Raw genomic sequence first — 9,091 nt, forward strand, 5'->3', positions numbered from 1 at the left:
TCCATGGGGCTTCCCCGGTGGCTCAGTGGTAAAGAATCCAGCTGCCAATGCAAGAGATGTGGGTTCAATCCCTGGATCGGGAAGATCCCCTGGAGGAGGGCATGGCAACCCACTCCAGTATTCTTGCCTGGAGAATCCCGTGGACAGAGGTGCCTGGCAGGCTGCAGTCCACGGGGCTGCAAAGAGTCAGACACGACTTGAGCGGCTGAACAGCAGCATGTGCGTGTGCCGCATCTGCGCCAGGCCTCCTCCCTTTGTTAGTGAATGAATCTCTGACGTCTTGCCTTCTCACGGCTCACCCGAGGTGCCTTCACCAAGTGTTAGTATGCACTGAGTGCTTAGCCGAGGGCAGGCACTGTTCTGAGCGCTTTAAAGGCTTTTCTTGTTGAATCTGGCTCGTTCTGTTTTTGTGGTTGCGTGGGAGTGTATTACATGGATGTCCTGTCATTTGTTTAACAAATCCCTCGCTGCTGGATGACCAGATGTTTCCAGCGCGGTGGTGGTAAACACCCAGGCACTCAGCTGCCGGGGCCTCTCCTGCAAATACATCTGTAAGAGAAATTCCTAGTGGGAGGAACAATCGATTCATTTAAATAATCTGAATATACTTCATTTTCAATTAAGGAGCAGAAATTGACCAGGATTGTGTCTTTCTCTCCCTTTTGAAGAGTTTCTCAGTATATTTGGAGACATGTCAGTTTTCTTCCTTATCATAGGTCTCCACAAATTTGTGTGTGTTTAGTTCTGTCAGAAAGAGAAATAACTTCATGCAAAAGCGGATTTGCTTCAACCTCAGACCTCAAGGCATCTAAGTGCCCTGAGGAAGGTAGTCCTTTCACCCCTAATTGTAGTAGCTTTCGAAAAGTTTTTACCATAACTCATTCGCAGTAAGAAGCATCTTTGTGTCCTTACTCCTGCATGTACATACAAACACACACACACACACACGCGCGCGCGCGTGACCGAAACACAAGTTTCACAGACAGTACTCTTACTGGTTTTGTTTTCTATTTGGACTGTGCTAATGGCAGCCCCCTAAATTGATGTCACAGGTATATTGGGAGGACCAACTCAGCAGATGCCATCTGGACAAATACTCATCGTAGTGAAACCTCTTTAAATACTACTGTTCAATTTCTTTCAAGAGACGTGAGGATTTCGTGTGAGCGTTTTGAAAATGTCCTTTGCGTTTCATTTCAGATTGGAAGAGTGGGGCGATTAGGTCAACATGGAACAGCGATCACTTTCATCAATAACAACTCGAAAAGACTCTTCTGGGACATTGCAAAACGTGTGAAACCCACAGGGTCCCTTCTCCCCCCACAGCTGTTAAATTCCCCTTACCTTCACGACCAGAAGAGAAAGGAACAGCAAAAAGACAGACAGACACAGGACAGTCTGGTTACGGGGGCCAATCTTATGGACATTATTAGAAAGCACGATAGAAGTAATGCTCAGAAGTGACTTGTTATGCCACCTTAAATCATTTTTATTGTGTATCGTCAGTGAAACTTCTGTACACTGTTACTGTGTGGGTTGATAAATGTGACATGGACATGAAACAAAATTAACACGATGTAAAAAGTTTTAATAATTAAGTTTATACAGGCATATTGTATTTATTTACCTTTTTAATTTTCCTAAATTAAAAACATCAGAAAGTGAATTGCTAAATAAAATTTTTTTCTCTCTGGGAAAAGTCCTTTTTTTTTTTTCCAGTCAATATTGCTCCTAGCTATCGTCAGAAGCAGAAACCTGCATGGCCTGACTCAGATGGTGACTCTTCTGTTTCGTATCTCTTGTGTGCATGCATGTTGGCACCTGGATTATTGTTGAATCAATGAATGTTAGGGAAAAGTAGATGACAAAACAATGGAAAAACTGGTCCGCACTCCTTAAAAGAAACGTAAGATATCTGTTTTCTCTCTCCGTTTTCCTTTCGGCTGGGTAAACAAACTCTCCTTTAACGTGGGCTGCTTAGCAAATGGGCTTCCCGGGTGGCGCTAGTGGTAAAGAACCCGCCTGCCGGTGCAGGAGACAGAGGAGACGTGGGTTTGATCCCTGGGTTGGAAAGATCCCCTGGAGAGGGAAACGGCAACCCACTCCAGTGTTCTTGCCTGGAGAATCCGTGGATAGAGGTCTGCAGTCCGTGGCATCACAAGTAGGACACGACCGAAGGGACTTGGAAGGCGTGCGCGCTGATTGAAATAACGAGTTACGTGAATGCTGCTTTGCAACGTTTAGTTTCATGTTGATGCTGTTTTCCTAGTTTAGTTGGCTTATTTAAAAAATTTAAAAATGTATCCGTGTACTCCACACACACTCCCTGAGCTCACACTCTGTTCTGGATGCGTGTTCAGTGCTCAGGACACAGTGGCATTATCCCTGCCCTCCGTGTGCAGGCTGCATCATAAACCAGCCTTAGAATCTGGGTAATTGAGGGAAGCCAGGGCGTGGCGGCCCTCCTCCGGGGCTGAGCTCTTCCACCTCTTGGTGGCACCCTCTTAAACACGAGGCCTCCAGGGTTGGCCCGTCTAGGGCCAGGCGTTCAAATCCCTCAGCTGATGATTTTAAACTCCAGGAGGAAGGATGGAGTTTTGCTCTGATCCATCAGCACTTCGTTGCTTTGAGAACCGCTATATCTGCATAGTTGGGTCAGTTACACGGTGTGTTACGAAAAGGCTGGCGTTTAGGCTTTGTATCCTCTGCATCCTCTTGGGCGTGAGAGTGACGAGTAGAAAGCCTAGTGTCTGTCGTCTCCACCCAAGGCGAGCAGTGGGGTCACAGTCTCCCCAGAGTGTGCCAGCCCTCAGGACGCCCCCTCGCCCCGGCCCTCTGTGTCTGCCCACCTAAGGGAGCAGGCACGGCCCGTCTCCAGGCTCTGTGTAGAGGGGCAGTGAGCATGAGTGCACTCCTAGGAGGCCACGTCCGCGCTTCAGTGATGATCGCAAAAGGAAGGGCAGCTTTTCACGAGGCTCAGACTTGTTGGCAGATGGAAGCAGTGTGGTCAGAAAAGCAAGGCAGCTTTGCAAACCTTGTCTGCAGGAGGCCCGCTGGGCCACACCACCACCGCACTCGGCAGCCTAGCGTGTGGGCGCGTGGCTTCTGCCCCCGCCGCGGGTCCCCCGACCTTGTGTCTCTGTCAACGCCTCCGTTAAGCTTCGTGCATCCACTCGCCCTGTCCACTCTCTCAGGTTCAGCTTCCATATCGCGTGGGGCACGTGGAACTCCTTTTTTGAAGGCGGCAGGTGGAGGATACAGCGGAGAGGAGGAGCCCTGACTCACAGGCTGGCCTGTGCAGAGCTGGGGGTAGGGGGCTGAGGAGGGGGCGGAGGGAGGCCCCGGCCGCCTCCCGCCCCCCCCGCACCACCTCTGATCCTCCTTCAGTTCCTCCCGATTCCCTGAATCTCAGCCTCTCACTCCTTGAGATACCACCTTACCCCCTCCTCGCAGCTTCCTCCCTCCTGTTGGGGGCAGGCGGCTTCGAGGCAGTCCTTCCAGACCATTGTTTTCAACGGTCCCAGGGGTGCTTGTAATTTTTCCTAACTTAAGATGTTATTTTTCTTAAAAGGCTACCATCTCTCATTTCATGGAAGAAAGAAGATGAACTATAGAAGAAGGAAGGGCATACACTCTGAATGAGAGCCAGCGCCCCCAAGAAGGGGCGGATGGCAACCTTACACTGCAGAGCCGTGTGATCAAACTTTAAGTCATAGATGTTTGTGACAAATTATTGTACAGCTTGAAATGTTAATGAGCTGGGATAACTGGTCATATGTGGTCTCAGATGTTTGTTTTGCCCTTCTGCTAATGGTGATCTGTGACTGGGATACCAAATTCACTTCTCAATTGCTTTGTTGCCATATGGGAAGCAAACACCTCTTGTGTTTAGACACCTTAATGAAATCTAAGTGTCTTTTAGACTCTGCGGTATGCGGTGCTGTTTTTCATAAGATACTTTCAATGCCATTCTATTCATATTTCTAATACCAAGAATATTTTTAAATCAAAACTTTTTTCTAGTAATAGACCACATTTTTAAAATCAGAATTTCTTTCCCCCAAAAACCCAAGCTTGTATGTGTGTGTGTGGTTTTCATAACATCTTTATGAAGAACATCACCACATACTTGAACTATGACTCACACTGATGAGTTTAATAAATCTAACGGCTCCATGAACTGTCGTATTTTCCAGTCACACAGTACAGCTCTCTGTCGGCAGGCTGCATGTTACCCAGGCTGTGCCCTTCTGTGTAATTAATATCAACAGTCCTTATTGCCTTGCTGTATTTTCTGCTCCCCACGAACAGCACAAAAGTGGCTCCATAATCTGGGTAGGTGTGAAACCGGAGGCAGCCGGACATTCGAGGTGACTGCTGGCGGCTGCAGGTAAGCTGACTCCGCAGAGACGGGCCTCTTCTCTTCTCTCCCAGAGTGACCCCAGAGGCTCTGGGGGCCCCGCCAGCGACAGTCACGGAAGCACACTCTCTTGTTCTGCTGTGGGTGTGGGGACCTATTTTATAACCGCACGTGTGCTGTTTGTTATTGGACAGAATTACTAATAAAGTCAGGATCAGGCGGATGTTTACGTCTTGAGTGTTGACAGTCGTTTATAAAATGTTTGCAAACAATGATTTTAAGCGGAGTGTAGCTTTCTGAAAAATTTGCATATCCTTCTTTTTCATACTTCGTCTTAGAAAGATGAAAACTTGGCAAAGCCTTTTGCAAATATTTTTTCCATTAGAGAAAATGAATTACTAACTCTGATCTTGAGCTTTACTCAGCTGTGAGATGAGAAGTTTTGCTTTAAATTTCCCTGAGGTCTTACCAAACCTATGTGTTCTGTGTTTCCTGCTTTTATATCGCCCCTTGCCTGGAATATACTTCAGAATCCTATAGGGCGGGGGAGTCTGGAGGAAACTCGGTTGGCCAGGAGTTGATCATTACTGAAGCCTGGTGCTGGGGACATGAAGTCCACTGTGGTTTGGTCTGTATTTCATGAGTTTGAAATACTGTATTCTATAGTAAAACTATGTGAATGCATAAACCCTCCGGTCCTGCCCTTGGATTTCTGCGGTAGCTGCCTTTGTTGTTCAGTCGCCCAGTTGTGTCCGACTCTTGGGGACAGATGTGTGTCGTAGTTATAGATCTGTGGTTCTCCACTGAGTCTTGGCTCAAATTTGACTTGTCTAGAGCCAAACTGGGGCTTCCCAGGTGGTGCTCGTGGTAAAGAACCCACCTGCCAACGCAAAGATTCGGGTTTGATCCCTGGGTGGGAAGATCCCCTGGAGGAGGAAGTAGCAGTGCACTCCGCATTTTTGCCTAGAGAATCCCATGGACAGAGGAGCCTATGGGCTACAGGCCGTGGGGTCACACAGAGTCGGACACAACTGAAGCAGTTTAGCACACACAGGGCCAAACTGACAACCTTTCTTATGAAATCCTCTTTCCAATTTGCCTGTCGCCTGTGGTGTGGCTGCTTCCTGTGCTCCAGGTTCAGGGAGAGTCATCCAGACAGAACAGACCTGTGGCTGCCTAGGGGAGTTTGGGATTAGCTGCTGCAAACTAACCTATATAGAGAGAGAGTGGATAAACAAGGTCCTCCTGCACAGCACAGGGAACTATATTCAACGCCCAGCGATAAAGCATAATGGAAAAAGTGCATACGTGTGTGTTGTGTACATGTGCAAAAGGCTGCACGTGCATAATTGAGACACTTTGCAGCACAGCAGTAATTAATACGGCATTGTAAATCAACTATACTTCAGTTTTAAAAAAGTCAGGGAGTCGCCATCAGCTCCTTTCTCTCTCTAGTCTCTGAATCAGCTCGGTCACCAAGTCCTTCTGTTTTTTCATTCGAAATGTCTACATTCACGTGCTGCCTGGAAGCCAGGGGAAGCCATCACCTCAAGTCTAATTCTCCTAGCTGCTTCTGAACTGGATGAGCTCATTCTAGGAACCCTGTCTCTCTGGAGCTGTGCAGTCGGGAGCAGGAGGAGGTTTTCAGTGGATAACTGCATGGCTTCCCTGACACTTCCTTGTACAGGAACTCACACCTCTCTGCTGACGGCAGACCTGAGGCTTGTCTGGCATCCCTTCTCCAACTGAGTCCATGGGACAGCGGTCACCGCACTGCCCCCAGCCCCGACCAGGACCGCACTGCCCACCGCTGCTATGAGAGGAGACGTGCCTTGTTGCATCCAGGGACACGGCTCAGCCCCCCAAACGGCAGCCAGCCGTCAGGAACGCGTGTGTCGTGGGTGGTGCTCTCACCGCCCGGCACAGCTAGAGGAGAGCCAAGAATCTGCTAACGGAAGGACAGTTTGACATTTTGTTTGTTTTCTGTTTTAATGCCTGGTGATATTTACTTTGGGATCATAGAGGATGGTAAATGGTTGGAATTGGGAAATAATGACAAAGTGATTCTGAAACCAGGCAGCATCTTAGAGTTGACAAAGCTGCTGCCACGTGAGTTAGGCAACGGGGTACATTTAATTAAATGTGGTGCTTTGGGAAGGAAATTACGACGTCAGGGTTTTTAAGACGTTTCCCACAGAGTAGTTTATGACTTTCACAAATGCAAAAATATAAAAGATGCAGAAAATTCCTAACTGAAAATAACGTTTTACATAACGCGTGACAGAGGATGAGATGGCTGGATGGCAAAACCGACTCAGACATGAGTTTGGGTAAACTCCGTGAGCTGGTGATGGAAAGGGAGGCCTGGCGTGCTGCGATTCATGGGGTCGCAAAGAGTCGGACAGGACTGAGCGACTGAACTGAACTGAACTGATGTGTAAAAAAAGAGGAAGTATGTTTGGAAGAATAGTAATAAGGCAAACATGCAGCCTATAAGGAGAGAGCTGCAAGATTTCCACTGCACGCCCTTTTAAAACAATGCACAACACGGGAGCGGAATCCGACAAACGCATGTACACGTGTAACTGATGGGCTTTGCTGCGTGGCGAAAAGTAACAGCACTGTGATCAACGACACTCCCCAAATAAAACATTTTAAAAAGAAAAACAAACTACTAGATACAAAATAAAAAATTTGTTAATACAAGGAAGTAATGTTATAACATATGGAATATAGCCAGTATTTTATAATAGCTTTACACAGAGCATAATCTGTAAAATACTGAATCGCTATGTTGTACACTTGAAACTAACATAATGCTGTAGATTATATCGAATTAAAAAAATAGTGTTCAAAAAATAAAATAATACAGACTTCATATTTATTTATGGATAAATGATGACTGAATTTCCTTGTAATTCTGTTAGATTTGGGGGTGGAGGGGGAGTGTGGAGTAAGTGTGTTTGTAAGGTTGGGGGGCGCCAGGAGCCGGTAAGGCGGAGCCCAGGACACAGGCATCAGCCCAGGGCCCCAGACCCGCAGGGATCAAAGCTGCACTGACGGATGGCCGGTGGTGGGGGTGAGGGAGGCCCCTGCGGAGAGCAGGGGTGGGGAGCAGAGAAAGGGAAGCCCCCTCACTGCCTGTCTTATTTCTCAGGGAAGACCTCTCCCCTCCTAGAAGGGGAAGCAGAAAGGAGACTTTCGCAGGGCAGAGGGCTACAGCAGGAATGGAAGCCTGGCATTGAGAGAACGCTGGTCTGTCCGTGTGGACTCCACCTCCCCTCCCTGCACCTCCAGGGAGCAGGGTGGGGGGCAGGCAGGAGCACCGCCCTCAGCTGCTCCCACCACCCTGCGGGCGGACCCTTGCCATCCTGACGACCCCACCCTGGCACACAGACAGTGCTCTGAGCCCATTGTGCCCTCGGGGAGGAAGGTGAGGAAGGAATATCAGGTGCCATGTTCCAGGAGAGGGCCAGATTACTAAAGACGCCGCCAGCTCAGGGAAACGACAGAAACCAGGCTAATGAAATTCAGTCTCAACGCTGGAAGGTCAGGTGTTGGGGCAGAATCCTTAATACGTTTAAATGGAGCTTTAACAGGGAGACCGCTGAGCTTGGTGAGGAAGGAACCCGGGGGCAAGATCATAACGTCATCCAGAGTCTAGCTGCCCACAGGGCTTCCCTCCAGGCCAGAGGGGTCCTGGGTCCTCGAGTACAGTCGCCTCTCACGTCTCATTGAGAATCCGGGGTACAATGCTGGGCTTGCAGCTACTCAGAAACGGAGTCTTATGTCACAGAGCAACAGAAGAGAGAAGCGGGGCGGTTGGCCCGCAGCTCTGAACCTGGTGTAGTGTTTCTCAAAGGCATTCCACCCTCTTCCCCAGCTGGGCACAGAGAGAATCTGTCCCCTTTGGCTCATGTGTCGCGAGTTTCGAAGACGGGTCCCCGCGATTGCTCCCACTGGTTCCCTCCCTCTTTTGCTGACTCGGTTCTTCTTTTGCAACAGAGTTCCTATATTAATTGCAGGGAGAAAGCCAGGGATTTGAACCGAGAAAAAGCATATGGAATGAATTTTGAAATTAGTATTGACTGAGCAGAGTCAGGTACATATGAGCTGCGAGCAGGCTACAACTTCGTGAAATCAGAAACAGCCTCAAACTACAGACCTGTCATCAGCAGGACCAATTAAAGCCCAGACACACGAGACGAGAGGCCACGGAGTGTGTGGCCAGAGATCGGAGCTGCAGGACTGTGCCCCCTTCGTCCAGCTAGAATGCCGTTATCCCACGACTGATTCTGAACCCACGTCATAAGGTCCTGCTCTCTTATCTCTACGTGCAGTGAGAGAGAGGGGGCCTCTACCCCTGCCCTGTCCAATACGGTGGCTCTCGGGCACTGAGGATGCGGCCGGCCCTGTAAGTGCAGGATACACACTGGGATGTCTGAGAACCCAGAATCTCTCACTAGTCGTTTTGATATTGTCTGTCAGTGGATCAATGGGTAAAGAAGCCCACCGCGTATATATGCACATACACAATGGAATACTACTCAGCCAGGAGAAGAACCAAGTTCCGCCACCGTGCAGCACAGACGGACTTGTAAGGCGCTGAGTTAGGAAAAGACAAATGCCGCGTGGGGTCACGTGCACGGAGCGTCTGAACAGTACAACCGACTAGCGCATGTAACAAAAAGAGACAGACCCACAGATACAGGGAACCAACCAATGGTTAGC

The 9,091-nt window shown here is 48.8% G+C and overlaps 1 protein-coding gene across 3 annotated transcripts in view; it reads left to right on the forward strand.

Annotated features, from left to right (window-relative positions):
- Positions 1-1,707, forward strand: part of DDX59 (DEAD (Asp-Glu-Ala-Asp) box polypeptide 59) — a 17,612-nt gene extending 15,905 nt beyond the window's left edge. For all 3 annotated transcript variants that reach the window (XM_010831075.1, XM_010831076.1, XM_010831074.1), the window contains one exon: positions 1,201-1,707. In XM_010831075.1, the coding sequence (XP_010829377.1) occupies positions 1,201-1,464 (264 nt within the window). In that variant the 3' untranslated portion in view covers positions 1,465-1,707. The remainder of the gene's footprint in view (positions 1-1,200) is intronic.
- The last annotated feature ends 7,384 nt before the right edge of the window (positions 1,708-9,091 follow it).

Source organism: Bison bison, unplaced genomic scaffold (assembly GCF_000754665.1).
Source record: "Bison bison bison isolate TAMUID 2011002044 unplaced genomic scaffold, Bison_UMD1.0 scf7180017864524, whole genome shotgun sequence".
NCBI classification, from domain to species: domain Eukaryota; kingdom Metazoa; phylum Chordata; class Mammalia; order Artiodactyla; family Bovidae; genus Bison; species Bison bison.